Source organism: Lucilia sericata, unplaced genomic scaffold, assembly GCF_015586225.1.
Source record: "Lucilia sericata isolate MDLA Ls3-8-SP2 unplaced genomic scaffold, ASM1558622v1 Contig000472F_arrow, whole genome shotgun sequence".
In the NCBI taxonomy this organism is placed as follows: Eukaryota; Metazoa; Arthropoda; class Insecta; order Diptera; family Calliphoridae; genus Lucilia; species Lucilia sericata.
In genome coordinates this window covers 256221-274865 of record NW_023994487.1, presented here as the reverse complement: position 1 = coordinate 274865, position 18645 = coordinate 256221, and the positions used below count along the sequence as shown (strand labels likewise).

Genomic DNA, 18645 nt, shown 5'->3' with positions numbered 1-18645 from the left:
AGAAAAACTTTATCACAGAAACTATAAACAATACGCACACAGTCAAACAAATGCAAACACTAAAAGCCCGTTAGATCGGAAAGGCTTAGCTGAGTCTATGGACGCTTTACAGAGACACAATCATAAACGCACTTAAATTCGTTTATAAATAAATAAAGCAAATTATTTTTTTAATGATTATCGACTTTGTGTTTAACTTATATAAATTACATACTTGTATAAGTTGTAAAAGAGATACTTTGAAATCTGTTAAAACTACTGGGACAATTTAGTATGCTGTAAAAAAAGAAAAACAATGAAGAATTCAATTTCATACAAATAAAACTAAACTTGTACTCAAGATAACATCATGTTTTTTGTGCTGTTAAACATTAAGAAGGAAACAAGTTATAGTAGAAACTCCCATATACACATAGATTTGTATATAAAACAATCTCTCACATAAACACTCTTACATACATACATACATATGTAGTACGTATGTGTGTACGGAAAACATACAAAAAAACGGTCTGTAAACGGATATCCCATCAGCAACAAGGACAATAGCAGTAGCAGGAACTAACTAACAACAAAATGTTCACAAGTCTGTACTGATTCCTTTAAAATTTGCCTACACTTGAAGAAAATCTAATATTTAGCAAGTTGCCATCATTAAGCTGCCATTTTTAATATGGTAATAGATTTTTAGAACTTCATATTTAATTTAATAAGAATTTTCAAGAATTTTTGCTAGGATTTAACGATTTAACAAGGAATTTTAAATTATTGTTATTGTTAAACATAAATGTATTTAAAATTTTTAAGTTAAATTAAATACAGTTTTTTGGTATGTATTAATAAATATAAAATTTTAATTTAACAACATTTATGTTTAACATAAATAAATATTAAGTGGACTAGATTGTTGGGAAGAGATTGTTGGTTTAAGGGCTGATATACCCTATATATAATGTGTTGGCTAATTTTGTATTCAAATGACGCAGGTCTGGGTACAAAGCAGCATATGCTGGATTCCTGAACGCGATCGGTATTTCTTACCGGTCGTGTAGTAGGAAGCCGGTATATGCTGGTGAATTGTCAGGTTAGCGTTCAGTAGTTGCCTGTCATTCCGTAGAAAGATCTTTATGATCATGGGATGGAACTGATGCAAAAATTGGTAAAAGATTGACAAAATCTCCATATATTGGAGACTAGTACTGAATTAGTAAGCTACGCGGCTATTTGTCGGGGCAATTATTGGGTTCAGTTGACTTTGAAAATTCTTACATCCTTTGTTACAGATCGGTTCATGAAGAGGGAACCTGATTTATTATCTTGGGTATTTCGGGCTACCAAATACGTCTCTAGGTGCTGTTGCCAAACCAACAGAAGCCATGTCAGTAGTTTGGTTGGGCGACTTTAAGAGGTCCAGGAATGCACTGGGATGAGTCTTTAGATGATGAGAATGTTTTGTAGGGACATGAGCATTCCTCATAACATCAATAGGGTGTTTTCTCCTGATGTTGGGTGCGCCCCTTCTATTGACTCTAACCAGTGATTGCCTTTTCCTTTGTCGGGGTTAGATTGAGCTTACTCATGACACCTGTCCTTCCCCAACGGGGCTACTATGGCAAGAGTTTAGATAGATCGATAACTTCAGCAAAGTGCTTGTACATGGACCGGCTTAGCCATGTACAAAAATTGGCAACTGATTTTTTCCTTGAAGATTGAAGGGGCGATGGTAGGCCGTTCTCAAGGCTACCAAGTGGATGAAAAAGACCACCGTGAGATAGGCCAACACGGCAGGTACTCACTCAAAGCACTTCGACATGCATACCCTTCTCGAATTATTCGATTTCAAAAAACTAAACTCTTAACAAATAAACCACAAATCGGTTAAATGGTAGCTTGCACTAAAATATTTTCAATAATTTTTAGATGCAATTTCTCTGATAAAAAGTAAAGCATTTATTCTAACACAGTTAAAAATCAGAAAGCCCTAAAAGTATTCCAATAATTTGTACATTTTAAGTGAAATGTTGTTCTGGGAATATTCGCGAAAGAAACGGAAAATCATATATTTCAATATTTTAAAAGAAGGATTGTTATTAAAAATTTTACAAATTAGTTGTGATAATAGTTTTTATAATAACATTTTTTATCAACATATAAAAAAGCAAACAAAATTGGAACGAATGGTTTTCTTTTAAGAATCATGATTAAATATTTGTTTCTAAATTAATTTTTAGGCAAATTTTCATGCAAGTAACACACCGGACTTTTCTAAACTTATTGCTATTCAAAGCCATAAAAGTTATTAAAGTTGTAATATCACACGAACGGACAGCATCAGTATTATCAACAAGAGTTCGAACAAAATGTTGCCAAAAAGAAATTATTATATTTCTATGCCAACACACATTAAAATAAATAAATATTCTTGTGTGTATATATACATACATATGTATGTAAGTATAGTATTCTTTTGATTTAATTTTATTTTCTTCGTTACTTTTTCTTTATGTTGGCTCTATTTGAGGGGGTAAGCATACATAAGTAAACTGTATTCTTATGAAAAACTTTTAATACAAAATGTATTTAATAGAATGCTAAACATAACAAACCGGAAAACGGAAATACTATATAATACTCGAAAAAAGAAAATGGAGAAAAAAAAATATCAAACTGAAAAAGCAAACCATCAGAGATACAAACTTTTCTATGGATATAATGGAAAAAATTGTGTGGAAGAAAAAAAAAAACAAAGTACGCCTTCCAATTCGTATGCTTTACTTTACTTTTCGATAAAATTTGAATTGTAGTTACTTTTGCCATTTATTGGATTTTTTTACAAAAAAAAAAAAAAAGATATTGAAGAAAAATACAACAAAAACTTTCCAGCAGCAATTTAATACAAATACACTATTTATTTGGATCTTTCAGCCAAACGGAAATGAATTGTAACATTTTATTTAGAAATTTGTTTGTAGAGAATGAGAGAGGGAGGGGGATGGTAAAGAAATAAATTTTAAATATTTGCTAGTGTTTGTAGTGAAGTTAAATATTTTTAGTTATATTGCTAAAACCTTAATTTAAATAAAAGAATTTTTGTTTTCATTAAGTTAAAATCTATATTTTATATATAACTTTCAATTGTTTTTCTATTTCAACCAAATTTATGGTTTTGTCGAAAAATTTTACTTTAAGATATAAAGGTCAAAGTGAGTTTTTGATGACCAAGGATTCCACTATTAATGATCCACGTCTGGTATAAATTTTAAACCAAAAATGTATTTTTTGCGCTTTTAACTAAAGTTTTTGTTAATATGCTTCTTAACTTCCATATATATCGTGGGTAAGTACTTATTTAACTTCCTATTTGTAAGCGAGTGTGGTAAGTACTTGACCGTAATGATATCACTGAGTTAAAATAATGAAGGTTTTTGCTGGATATTTTTATATAAAAAATTTTATAGCTGAAAACAACAACAACATATACTTTTTGTTGCTTTGTTTTTATATGTACGGAAATCGCGGATGGAAACAATTTGTGGATGAAATGCGGATTGTTTTTTTTTGGAAAAATTAAAGAAAATTAATTTAAAAACAAGTAAGAGATTATAGTCGGGCGAGGCTGACTATATAATACCCTACACCTGTTACAAAAATGAAATGTGATTTTGTTTTCATAATAAAGCACTTAAGTTGAATTGCACTTTGCCTTGAATTATACTTAAGCCATTTATTGTTGAATAAAATTGGGGACATTTAAGTCAAATTTTGAAGGGGGATTTGTATAGGGGCTATGGTCAAATGAGACCATGATGAGAGTCATCAAGGCTAGTACAGAACTTGGTTTTGCAGCTTTTTGTCGAGATGCGAGTATATTAAACATAATTATAAATTTAAAATCCCTATTTGTCGGGTTCAGTTGTATGGGGTCTAGGTGAAATAATGGACCGATGTTAACCATTTTCAGTAGGCTTCGTCTCCGGTACCATTGAAGATCATCTGCCAAATTTCATTGACCTGTAGTTTGATTACAAGGTTTACAAGCCCTATTCGGGGGTTCAGTTGTATGGGGGCTAGGTGAAATAATTGACCGATATTAACCATTTTCAATAGGCTTCGTCCCTGAAACAATAGAAGATCATGTGCCAAATTTCATTGGATTATCTTCAAAATTGTGACCTGTAGTTTGATTACAAGGTTTACATGGACGGACAGACGGACGGACAGACGGGCGGACAGACGGACGGACGGACGGACAGACGGACGGACAGACGGACGGACAGACGGATGGACATAGCTAAATCGACTCAGAAAATGATTCTAAGCCGATTGGTATACTTTAAGGTGGGTATAGGACCAATATTATTGTGCGTTACAAACATCAGCACAAATCCAATATACCCTCCCCACTAAAGTGGTGTAGGGTATAAATAATTAAAAAATAAGCATGTTTTTAGATTAATTGCTTTTATTCAAGAATATTCCAGGAATTAGTTTTTTTTAGTAAAGATTTATTCCAGTGTAAAATGCAAAAATGGTGACATATTTCTAGGCTTTAAGTAAATAAAATAACTGCAACTAAGCATTCCAAGGGAATTTTTTCTTGAAACTAAACATTTTTGTAAACTATAACAGTTTCTTATCTTTTTATAGATTCATTTATAAAATATATTAAATATCATGTTAAGTTTTTTAAATTTAGTTGTTACATTTTATCACCAAAAGGTCCTTTTCTCATATTTCTTATTTCATTTTAAAATTATTCGCTCTCAATAACTGTAAACAAATGTGAATTAGACTGCTTCAAAACAGAATTTTCAATAATTTCATTTAAAATTTTCCAAATTTTAGAGATCAATTAGTTCTTTGGTTTTATTGTGGCTGATATCATTAGTAGAAATGTAAAAAACGCTGCAAAGTCTTTTTTATGAAATTTTCCAAAAAATTTAGAAGCACCCTAATGTCAATGCACATATGAGACTTTTATGAGCGTGAGTGTATTTGGTGCTCGTTAAGTTAACATCCGTTATATTTTGGTATAGTTTTACAAAATAGAAAATTGTGAAAATAATAGCAAGAAAAAACTACACTTTATGGATTAAATTTAAGATTATACAGCACTTCATCTTAAAAAGTCGTTCTAAATAAAGGACGTTGCACATACACACACATACAAATGTATTTAAGAATGTGTGTTAGAAACTAAACTTAACTAAAACATAAAAATGGAGGGAACTGAATTTTAACTCTAAAAACGATGAAACATAATAAATGGAGCACATCCTGGCAAATGCACAAAAACACACATACACATAGACAAAAACACTATTTCACCCACATATACATATGCAGACAGATAGCTACAGCTAAACATTCATATATAATTTACAATACTATGGTATACTACAACTACTGCAGTTCATATTAACTATTGCTACTACTTTCACTGTGAACTACTGCTACTGCAGCTATTGAGCTAGATACTATAAGTTGTTGTTGCTGTTGTTTAATGCTTGATGTAGTTTTGGGTGTTGGTTGGACCAAAACTCTAGCAAATTCTTACTTGGTTACTCAGTTTAAAGATGCCTTACTTAACTACAGAGATCCTGGAAAACTTCATAAACTCGAGCTGCATGGTTTGTATAGTCAACGTCATTGCTGCAAATGTAAAAGTACAACGAACGCATCAAGATTTTAGTGGGACACTACCCACTAGTTTTGTTTTCATCTTGTTGTTTGTTGTTGCCTTTTAAAAAAGTAATCGCTTAAATGAAGTTGGATGGATTTTATTTCTATTACATACTTATATATATAGACCTACATATACATACATATTGTATATAATATATATAAAACTATATGGAGTTGTTTTTTGAAGTAATTGTGACCCAGTAGTTACAAGTTAAAATTGTTAATGGAGAAGCCAATCTCTATTTTAATCGAATATCTAATAGATGTAACGTCACGAAAATTTCGCCAAAGTAATCTAGAAGATAATTACATAAAACAATTGTTGTTAATTTATCCATAAAAAGAAAATTCAACTACTTAGCTCAAGACTGTCACCCCAAACTGCAGGGAGTGATGTTATGTATGTATGTATGTGTGTGTATGTTTGAGAAGTTGCAAAATAGATATAAAGTACAAAAACAATTTACGAAATGTGATACTAACCACTGCTAACATCATTCTACTCATTGTTTAATATTATATATAATAAAAAGTTAACAACAAAACAAATACATTTTCACATATTTACCGGATTACAGACATATAAAGTGTTAAAGTTTTACATTGACAACATATTTGCAGAGTTTTAAAGTGATAGAAATTTTGAATACTAGATGTTTAAGCTATTGCAAATCAAAGAAAAATTAAAATTTTAAGTGCATTTTAAGTTTACAAGAGTTTCCTGGACTCGAATAAATCGCAAGCATATGTACATATGTTAAACACCCATATCAATATTTTGGTGTCAACAACTGTTTTTACTCTTATATAAATTTAATCGAAATTCCCATATATTCCCTACTTCCTTTAATATCTAATATTCATAGCAGTTAATTATTTTAAAGAATACTTAATTAAATTTATTAAAATATGTATCCTTAAAAACAGTAATTAATTTCATACAAATTATGCAAATTTTTAAAATTTAAACTTTGCCTGTCACTCTTTTCAATATTTAATATAAATAAAATTTGGCATTTAATTATTAAGGGAATTTCCTTTAAAAAAATGTTTCCACAACAAAAAAGAAGACAAAATTAAACTTGAAAGGAATTCAGTCTTAAAAGTTCTGCTGACATTGTAAACCAGTCAGTAGTATAGTAGTTGCTGTTGTAGTTGTAAGAATATAGTAAAATTTTTCTCAATCCTATTCTGTTCGGTTTTATGTTGAGGTTTTCGTGTGTAAACTGAGCTGATGTAAATGCGAATGTGTGTGTGTGTATCTGTGTGTTAAGCAGAAGATTCCAGGAACTTTGTATTCATTATTCACATTTTCACTCTGTAGTTTTTAGATGTTGTTTGTTTCTTAAGGACATACAAAAAAATAAAATCTAAAATAAGGACTGAGGAAAAACTGTCAAATTTTCTATAAAGGGAAAATTTTTTAAAATATTCTTTATAGAAAATTTTCGAATAATTGGACTGAGAAAAAAATTATCGACTAATTTTCTGTTCAGAGAACATTTTTCATAAATTTCCTTTAAACAAATTTTCGAATAAGGGCTCCCAAGACCCCCATTGAAAATCCGCCCATTTTTAAAAATTTTCCAAATGTTCACATGAATGTCAGAGTACTTCGTGCAGGAATTTGAGGATTCTAGCTCTAATATTTTCCCAGATATACGAATTTTTTCACATAATTCATATGGGAGGTACCACTCCGCCTATTGCTAGTCCGCCAATTTATTAAACAAATGTTTACATTGTGAAAGTTGTTCTTGCAAAATTTCAAGATTTTAGCTTTAGTAATTTCTCAAATATACGAATTTTTTTATTTAATTCATATGGGAGGTTCCAAACCCACCTAAAGAAAGTCCGCCCATTTCCCCCCAAAAGTTTAAATAAATGTTAAAGTTCTTCGTGTAAAATTTAATATTTTAGATCTAATAGTTTCCCAGATAAACGAATTTTTGTATTTAATTCTTATGAGCGGTACAGCTCCCTCTATTGCTAGTCCGCTCATTTTGTACCCAAATGTTCACATTGATTTTAAAATTGTAATGTAAAATTTGAAGATTATAGCATTAATAGTTTTCCAGATAAACGAATTTTTGTATTTAATTCATATGGGAGGTTCCACGCCCCTATTGTTGGTCCGCCCATCTTATGTCCTAAATATTGACTTTGATACTAAAATGGCTTCGAAAAAAATTGAGGACTCTGGCTGTTATATTTGCACAGATATACTAATTTAAGATTTTCTTTATATAGAAGGTGGCACGCCCACTAAAGATAGGCCGCCCATTTTCATATGTTCATATGGGTGTCAATGTTTCTCCATACAAAACTTGAGTACTCAAACCGTTGCAGTTTCTGAGATATGCGAGTTTAAACAATTTCCTTTTTTAATTCGTCATGATAAACTTCACATTTGTAGAAAATTTTAATAAAATTTCCTATTTTTTAATTTTTTTTTTATTTTTAAGAAATCTTCAAACAAAATTTATAGGAAATTTTCTATAAATTTCTTGATATTGGTAAAATTTTGAAAATAGTACCAGAAACAAATCTAAATTTGTATACAACACTTTAATATCGATTCTTTTTTAGTCGTCTATGTAATTAAATATTTTCCTCTATAAAGGAAAATAATTAAATTAAATAGTAAGTATAAAAAATAAGAGAGTTTTAAGACTACTAGACTGATAATATTATGTTCGATACTTAAATTGAAAATTACAAATTATGTAAACTGATATGAAATTACACACATACACGAGCATTTTTAAAAGAAAACAAACCCAAACATTTTAAGAGCAAATTTTCTATTTAAATTTTTTTACTATTTTACATAATGTATGATGTGGTTATAAAAATGTCTGTATAATTTGATGTATGTTGCATAAGTTTACACCAACCCTCATAGGGTACCTTTATTATTTGAGATTTTCTTACCATTTTGTTAGGTTTTTTTTCTAAAAAATTTATATTATTTTTACAAAGTTAATGTTTTTATGAGGCGTTAAGATAAAATACTGTTTTAAAACTTCTAATATGATTTCAGGTTCTAAAACTATTATTGCTACATACTACTGCAGAACTGACTGCTAGAGCATGCATACTTAGTGCTACAACAATTTATAACAACTTTTACTAATGCCCCCTGATGTTTCTTTATAAATGTTAACTATACTTAAAGGTACTTTGTACTCATAAACACACACATACACATACTCCCCCTAAATATACATACATATGTACGTAGACATTACACTTGCATGTGTACTTATTACCCTGTACGCAAAATATATTCATATAAAAATAGTAGCAGAAGTAGTTTTTGTATAGTTTTTTGTTTCTTTTTTTTACTTTTTCAAGTCATGGTTGAGTAAACTTTACACTTTTCCATGCATAAAGCAAGTGTGTGAAAATATGTGGCTGTGTGTATGTACTAAGTATCTGTGTGAATTAATGTTGGTAGTTGTATTTGTATCTGTGCATGTTGCTTGAGTTTGTATTTGTTATTTCATGAATAGTTCACAAAGATGTTGCATGAATGCATATAAATACAGTTGACATTTGTATTTACTTGTTGTTACATATTTTTAAACTATGAACAAAATAAATAAACTATAAAATCACACATACACATATAAAACAAGAAATAAACAAAACATATACTTATGCATGTATGTGTGCATAGTATACATTAAATTCTCACTCATACTTTTACATACCTATTTTGCATACAATACTTGCTACTAAAAGCAAAAAAAAGGAAACAAAGAAACCAACAGTTCAAGGGTCGTGCCAAGGATGTAAATATCACATGGCACTAATATTGTCATGTATACATTTCTTCATGTTCATACGTATAGAATAGAGAATAATAAAATGTTATGCGACATAAACGCAAAATAAAACAAACATCAACTGTAATAGAAACTAAATCCACACATATTTATGTATTTATATAGAAAATTATTAGAATAGAAACTAAACTGAGCAGATTTAATTATCATGTCTTTCTTTTTTAAATCACTTTCATCATAAATTTTATTTGCACTTCATCTTATTTTCTCTTCCTTTTTTGTTAGGATTTTTGTTGTTATATTTTTTTTATAAAAAAAATTTAGTTTGTTATTTGTATTAAAGCTGTACACTTGTTTTTAGTTTTTAATCTAGTTTAAATAAAAGAGAGAAGTTTCATATGTTCTTGTATGACCTAATTTAGTATCTACAGGCAGAAGTACAGTGGGGTAGAAAATTGTTAAAACTGTTTAGAATTTCACTAGTCTATAGTCGGAGCTAAAGAGAGGTGAAATGTCTAGCTAAAACTATAAATTGGTCTATAGTGAAGACTATATATAATTCTATAGTTAAGACTACAGACTGGTCTAAAACAAAAAATAAAGAGATGTCTATAGCCTAGACTAGACTATAGACTAGACTAGACTAGACTATAGACTAGACTATAGACTAGACAATAGACTAGACTATAGACTAGACTATAGACTAGACTATAGACTAGACTATAGACTAGACTATAGACTAGACTATAGACTAGACTATAGACTAGACTATAGACTAGACTATAGACTAGACTATAGACTAGACTATAGACTAGACTATAGACTAGACTATAGACTAGACTATAGACTAGACTATAGACTAGACTATAGACTAGACTATAGACTAGACTATAGACCAGTGATGCCAAGTGTAGGGATTTTTCCCCTTTTGTAGGGATTTTTTTCAAAAATTTCACGTGTAGGGAAAAAGGGAAAGATTTCTTACTATTGTCAAATTGTAGGGATTTTTCAATTTCATAGTTTTTAACAACTAAAAATATACTCTTTCATGTATTAAACTTTTAAATTAAAAATGAAATCAGTTTTAAGTGTATCGTTAGTAAAAATTCCGCTTGTAATTTCTACAATATATGTGCCTACATATCGCTACAAGACTGGCATAATCCAAAATTCGGCTTTCTTGAACTAAGGTCTTCAAAACATGCGACATACTAAAATCTTTCATATAGATTTATGAAATTTCAAATATGTCTATTATTTTCGATATGAAATCGATTTTTTGTAAACGTAAAAACTAAAACCCACGTTTTTGTGAAAATTTAATTTCAATTTATATGAGAAATATATTAACCTCAACTATCTGAATCTGGATTTTTAAAACCCCTTGATTTGTTTAAAAGTTATTAAAAAAATAGTTAAATGTCATTAAATATACATATCCATTTTTTTTGAAACGACTTTTTGGATTATGCCAATCCTGTAGGGCGATATATTCTGACTCCTTATAGATAGAGTAGTCGGGGGCTTAATGCAGTAACTCAGGATTGAAAAAATGAATTTAATGTTCTGAAAATTTATAAAAGTAAACCGCAAAAAGTAAACGCAAAAGTAAACCTTATTTAAAATAATTATTTTATGAAAATTTTTTTGTTGGAGGCACATAAAATAAATTTTTATCACGATTCGATATACTACCATAAATCTTTCAATTGTTTTTTTTTTAATCTTAATTGAAAGAAAAAAAAAATTTTAATTTAAATTCTAGAAATTTCATTCCTAAAAATTAAAAAAAAAAAAAATACATACATATATGTATATTATAAAACGGAGCTAATATTTTAGTTTTTGATGTTATTTTTGTATTTTTTTAAGATAAACTTTGAAAAAAATGGAAAAAAGTAGTGTAGGGAAAAATGTAGGGAAAATAAAAAGTGTGTGTAGGGAAAAAAGGGATTTTTTCTCATAAGCGTAGGGATTTCTGAAAAAAATCTCCTGGCATCACTGCTATAGACTAGACTATAGACTAGACTATAGACTAGACTAGACTATAGACTAGACTAGACTATAGACTAGACTATAGACTAGAATATAGACTAGAATATAGACTAGACTATAGACTAGACTATAGACTAGAATAGACTAGACTATAGACTAGACTATAGACTAGACTATAGACTAGACTATAGACTAGACTATAGACTATAGACTAGACTATAGACTAGACTATAGACTAGACTATAGACTAGACTATAGACTAGACTATAGACTAGACTATAGACTAGACTATAGACTAGACTATAGACTAGACTATAGACTAGACTATAGACTAGACTATAGACTAGACTATAGACTAGACTATAGACTAGACTATAGACTAGACTATAGACTAGACTATAGACTAGACTATAGACTAGACTATAGACTAGACTATAGACTAGACTATAGACTAGACTATAGACTAGACTATAGACTAGACTATAGACTAGACTATAGACTAGACTATAGACTAGACTATAGACTAGACTATAGACTAGACTATAGACTAGACTATAGACTAGACTATAGACTAGACTATAGACTAGACTATAGACTAGACTATAGACTAGACTATAGACTAGACTATAGACTAGACTATAGACTAGACTATAGACTAGACTATAGACTAGACTATAGACTAGACTATAGACTAGACTATAGACTAGACTAGACTATAGACTAGACTATAGACTAGACTATAGACTAGACTATAGACTAGACTATAGACTAGACTATAGACTAGACTATAGACTAGACTATAGACTAGACTATAGACTAGACTATAGACTAGACTATAGACTAGACTATAGACTAGACTATAGACTAGACTATAGACTAGACTATAGACTAGACTATAGACTAGACTATAGACTAGACTATAGACTAGACTATAGACTAGACTATAGACTAGACTATAGACTAGACTATAGACTAGACTAGACTATAGACTAGACTATAGACTAGACTATAGACTAGACTATAGACTAGACTATAGACTAGATTATAGCCTAGACTATCGACTAGACCACAGACTAGACTGTTTTCTTTCCCGAAGCTCTTTAATTAATCGATTTACTTCTTATAATAAAAATAAATATGTCTCTTGCATCATTAATTGTTATAAATTGTATTTGAATCAAAAAGTCCATAACTTTTCATTTGACACAATTTGGGAAATTATTTCCTTTAAAACTAATGTTTCGAAAAAGAAAATAATTTACAACTCAGACAGACGTCATCAAGTGACTGGCATGAATCCGAAAAATCTTATAAACGTGCCAATAAAGTGTTAAATATACATAATAATTCTTAATTACAAAATATATTGCTGAAATATACATATGTATGTATTTTAGCCCTTTTATCGATTTACTTTTGTTTCCGTTTTTATTCTGTGCTTTGGACTCTTCAGTTGGGTAATAAATATCTGCTAAATAACAATTTTGTTAAGTTTTAATCAAAATAAATGTTTTATTATGAACTCGCATTCTCTCAACAGATTGTTGCTCATTAATCAATGATGATGTCCTTTTTTTTTTTGAACGTCTACTCTTAAGATGTCCTTAAATGATGTTGTTTTTTGTTGTTACTGCTACTGTTCTTTAATAATTTTGTTATTTTCTTTTTTACTCAGTTTGATTTCTTTTGTGCCTTTTAAATGTTTAAGTCTTTATTGTCATACTGTCAAATATATAATAGTTGTCCTTTTATTTATTTATGTATAAGTGAATCTATACAGATTCATATGTATATAAATATTTTTGTTTGTGTTCCTGTTTTAGTACATTTGTATGTATTATGTTTCTATAAATGCTATATTAAATGTTTATATTTTTATTTATCTATAAAGTTAACATTAGACAAAAATTCTATATTATAAAAGCGTGTGAGATAAAATAACAAAACCTACATATTTCACCATTATTGTTATTTGTATTATTAAGTATATTTGCTTTGATATTACATTTATATTTTTTTTTGTGTCAAGTCATTATAACAATAAATTAAATGTATTTTTGTTTCATATCAATGTTTTACTATGTGATTGTAGGAGTTTATATACCCAACCAATTGTCTATATTGCACATAGAGTTATAGATTTTGTTTCAATTCGATTTGTTCATATTTTTTTTTTGTGTACTCACCATCATGTGAATCATAGAGATAAATTATTTTACGCCAACCGTAAAATTGTATTGTATCGATAATGGCTTGATGATAGTCCGGACGCATACTAATGGCAAAATCCAAAAAACCGGATGATGGTGTAAGCACCTAAATGAGAGCACATAATGTTTACAGAAAAAAATTGTTATTAACAATTGTTATAAAATAAATATGTTATAGAAATATTATAAAATTTAGAGGATGTAAGATTATATAGTACAAGTGTTTATAAAAAATATCGTTGAATGAACTAAAATTAAAGATTATGAAGTTAAGGAAATAGTTATAAAATATTTCACTTATTTTACATTCAAACAAGTTCTCATGAGGAGAGTAACATAATTTTACACTTAAATCGAAGTACTTGAAATGATAAAATAACTCATAATCAGATGACTTGTCTAGTTTATGGTGTTGAGTACCGTCCAGTTTAGGCTATAGTTCTGATTATAGTTTAATTTATATACTTGATTATTGATTATAGTCTACAGTTCGATATATATGTAATCTTATAGAAGTACTCTGAGTAATTTATAAAAAAATCAAGTAGTCGCGCGAGGCCGACCATATAATACCCTACACCAGTTAAAAAATAATAAAGCATTTAAGTTGAATTGTACCTTGTCTCAGATATACTTTAGCCATTTTTGTTGAATAACATTGTGTACATTTAAGTCATATTTCAATAGTCACTGAGACAATAAAAGATCATGTATCAAATTTATTAGAATTATTTTAAAAAATGCGACCAGTAGTTTGATTACAATGTTTACATGGACGGAGGGACAGACGGAAGGACGGACAGACGGACATAGCTAAATTGACTTAAAAAATTATTATAAGTCGATTGGTATACTTCAAGGTGGGTAAAGGACCAATATTATTGTGCGTTACAACATAAGCACAAACCCAATATACCCTCCCCAAAGTGGTGTAGGGTATAAATATATTTCAAAATCTTTTATTAAATGAACTTTATCATTATAGCTGAGGATCGGTCTGTAACTTACTCAAGCTCCTTTAAAAGTCTGTTTATTTAAGTTTGAAAGTTAATAAAAAAACGACTTTATTTTCTTTGGAATTAACTTAATAATGAAATTACTATAACTTCATTAGCATTTTTGCCTTTTAAATATTTTTAATATTTGAGAAATAACTTTGTAATGAAAAAGGTTATTTTATACATAAATGTAATAACTGTAGTAATTATTTTGTTAACAATATTCCATTTTTTATTTTATTTTTTGTTAAATATTAAAAAATCTACTTTAAATGAAGTTGTTAATTTATCTTTTAATACCTCATAATTTTAAATTTTTATGAACATATTATAGTCTTGTTATTATGATAACGTTTCGTGTGTTTTTTTTACAACTATAATTATATACAAAATTTAATACTATTTGTTATGTTTTTAATGTTTTTATATGCGAGAGCAAGCGTGTTTATTGTATATTTATTTTTTGTTTTGTTTTCGGATGACTCTAAATTCCCCGGGGGCTGAAGGAAGACCAGGGCCAGTCATTGTTTTTTTGAAATTATTATGATTTGTGGGTTTTTTTGTTTGTTTGCTGTTGGACTATGTATAGCCGTTAGAGAGACAGAGTAAAGTTTTTGTTATTTCTGTTTGGACATTTACTACTTTAATAACAATATAAACTGCCTATAAATTTCATAATGTCGGCAATATTGTTGAACAATACATTCATTTTAATGATGCTCATGAAAATAAACAACAATTTTCTCCTCGGCAAAATGAGAAAAACAAGAGCAATGCCAAAAAAAAAGTGTTGTTTTCATTGGACCAACTGGGCGTATGATTAATCGCCAAAACACACACACACAACACCAAAACGAAAACAAACTCATTATCAACATTAAATTTTATGCCAAGAGTAGAAAAATAAAAACAAGGATTATAAAAACTAAACTAAAAGATATGTTAAAATATGCAAAAATTAAAATTAAACGTGGTATGTATTTATTTTTTTTTTTTAAATAAATGGATAAAATACTTTTCGCTAGTCTCTGAGTTATTTATAACTTAAGCTCTTTGTATATTGGCGGTAATGTACTTACTTTTTCCGGAAACCAGGGTGTTACAAATGGCATTTGAAAAGTATTGCTATATGAATGCAATGTATCAAATGAATCCGGCGATACAGCGCCTAGCATTGAATAAACGCCACGAGAAAATTGATTGCATACTGAAAAATAGTTGAAAAAAAGTAAGATGAAAATACATTTACGCATACAGAGGAACAGAAGAACAGAAAAACATAAACAAAAAAATCAAACTGAAATAACAACAAACACAAATACAAAACTACAATTGAATGTTTTCAGTTAAAACAAAATTGCCTATATATGAATCATACCAACAAATATATAAACATTTTCACGAGTACTTGCATGTGCATGACAATATACGTTTTGTTTGTTTGTATAACTGAAATAATATTGCAAAATTCAACAACAAAAACATAATACATAGTGGGAGACACTACACTAAAATATGTTATAAAGAACAAAAGTGGGCAGTGAAGGAGAGTGCAAGAGCTATAGAAAGCATGGGGAGAGTAATGCAATCTGATATAAATGCATACAAACGGAAAGCAATTAAAAACAAACATAAAACGGAATTACACTACGATTTTCAATAAAGAAAAACAACTGTAGCAGAAAAAACAACTATAAGAAAAAACGACTACATTGAATATAAAAAAGCTACGAAAACAAACAAAAAAAAAAAAAAAAACAATAAGTATTCAAACATAATTAATGTTAAAGCGTCATTTGCTCACGACAGCAAGAGTGTATTTCTGTCACATCTCTGAAATTGCTTAACGAGCACTCTCAAGTCTATTAAGGTTCTACAGAAAATTGATTCTTGATAAATTGTCATTTGCAATAGCAAAAAATATCATACTTACGTAGAATCACTTTAACAAGTAAACAACTTGAACTTGAAGAACTGAACTAGACCTGAACTATGTAGAACTGAATTAGAACTGAACTAGAACTGAAGTAGAACTGAACTAGAACTGAACTAGAACTGAACTAGAACTGAACTAGAACTGAACTAGAACTGAACTAGAACTGAACTAGAACTGAACTAGAACTGACTAGAAATGAACTAGAACTGAACTAGAACTGAACTAGAACTGAACCTAGAACTGAACTAGAACTGAACTAGAACTGAACTAGACTGAACTAGAACTGACTAGAACTGAACTAGAACTGAACTAGAACTGAACTAGAACTGAACTAGACTGAACTAGAACTGAACTAGAACTGAAACTAGAACTGAACTAGAACTGAACTAGAACTGAACTAGAACTGAACTAGAACTGAACTAAACTGACTAGAACTGAACTAGAACTGAACTAGAACTGAACTAAACTGAACTATAACTGACTATAACTGAATAGAATGAACGATAACTGAACTAGAACTGAACTGAACTGAACGAGAACGAAAACTAGAACTGAACTAGAACTGAACTAGAACTGAACTAGAACTGAACTAGAACTGAACTAGAACTGAACTAGAACTGAACTAGAACTGAACTAGAACTGAACTAGAACTGAACTAGAACTGAACTAGAACTGAACTAGAACTGAACTAGAACTGAACTAGAACTGAACTAGAACTGAACTAGAACTGAACTAGAACTGAACTAGAACTGAACTAGAACTGAACTAGAACTGAACTAGAACTGAACTAGAACTGAACTAGAACTGAACTAGAACTGAACTAGAACTGAACTAGAACTGAACTAGAACTGAACTAGAACTGAACTAGAACTGAACTAGAACTGAACTAGAACTGAACTAGAACTGAACTAGAACTGAACTAGAACTGAACTAGAACTGAACTAGAACTGAACTAGAACTGAACTAGAACTGAACTAGAACTGAACTAGAACTGAACTAGAACTGAACTAGAACTGAACTAGAACTGAACTAGAACTGAACTGAACTAGAACTGAACTAGAACTAGAACTGAACTAGAACTGAACTAGAACTGAACTAGAACTGAACTAGAACTGAACTAGAACTGAACTAGAACTGAACTAGAACTGAACTAGAACTGAACTAGAACTGAACTAGAACTGAACTAGAACTGAACTAGAACTGAACTAGAACTGAACTAGAACTGAACTAGAACTGAACTAGAACTGAACTAGAACTGAACTAGAACTGAACTAGAACTGAACTAGAACTGAACTAGAACTGACTAGAACTGAACTAGAACTGAACTAGAACTGAACTAGAACTGAACTAGAACTGAACTAGAACTGAACTAGAACTGAACTAGAACTGAACTAGAACTGAACTAGAACTGAACTAGAACTGAACTAGAACTGAGCTAGAACTGAACTAGAACTGAACTAGAACTGAACTAGAACTGAACTAGAAATGAACTAGAACTAATAGTCGTTTCCTTTGTGTAATTATTATATTTATTTTCTAGTTTCTAGTAGCAAATTATTGATTCGTTTTTTTACGTTTGGTTAATACCTTTAATGTCATTTCCCAAAAATATTAACAGAAATATGGATTTTTCAACAAGTTTCAATGTAATAATGTCACTGTTTTTAATGAACAAAATACTGGGGCTACTTGTTTTGGATGATTACACTAAATCCCCATTTAAATGTCTATTTCTTTAACCCCTTTTTAAGCTATTCAATTTTCAATTTCATTTTCAATTCGCATTCGTTTCTACCCTAATGCTTGTTGTGTTCACCCATGTCACAAGTACACAATAAATTTTACAAAAAAAAAAAAAAAAATAAATAAAAAAAACAAATACATACAAACGACCAAAAATAAGAGACATAAAATAAATAAAAAATAAATTTCAATTGGCGCCATTTGTTGACCTTATTTAATGAACGCGAAATTAAAAGCGAGACTACAACAGCAAAAAACAGAGTTGAAAAAAAAAAAAAAATAAAATG

General features: G+C 29.5%; 1 protein-coding gene across 1 annotated transcript in view; it reads right to left on the bottom strand.

The window, feature by feature from the left end:
* Positions 1-18645, bottom strand: part of LOC119605300 (glutamate receptor 1-like) — a gene marked incomplete at its 3' end in the record, with an annotated part of 73983 nt that overhangs the window by 37360 nt on the left and 17978 nt on the right. The window contains exons 3-4 of the mRNA XM_037958328.1: positions 15759-15886; positions 13658-13787 (exon numbers count right to left, since the gene is read on the bottom strand). Coding sequence (XP_037814256.1) covers positions 13658-13787; positions 15759-15886 — 258 coding nt within the window. The remainder of the gene's footprint in view (positions 1-13657; positions 13788-15758; positions 15887-18645) is intronic.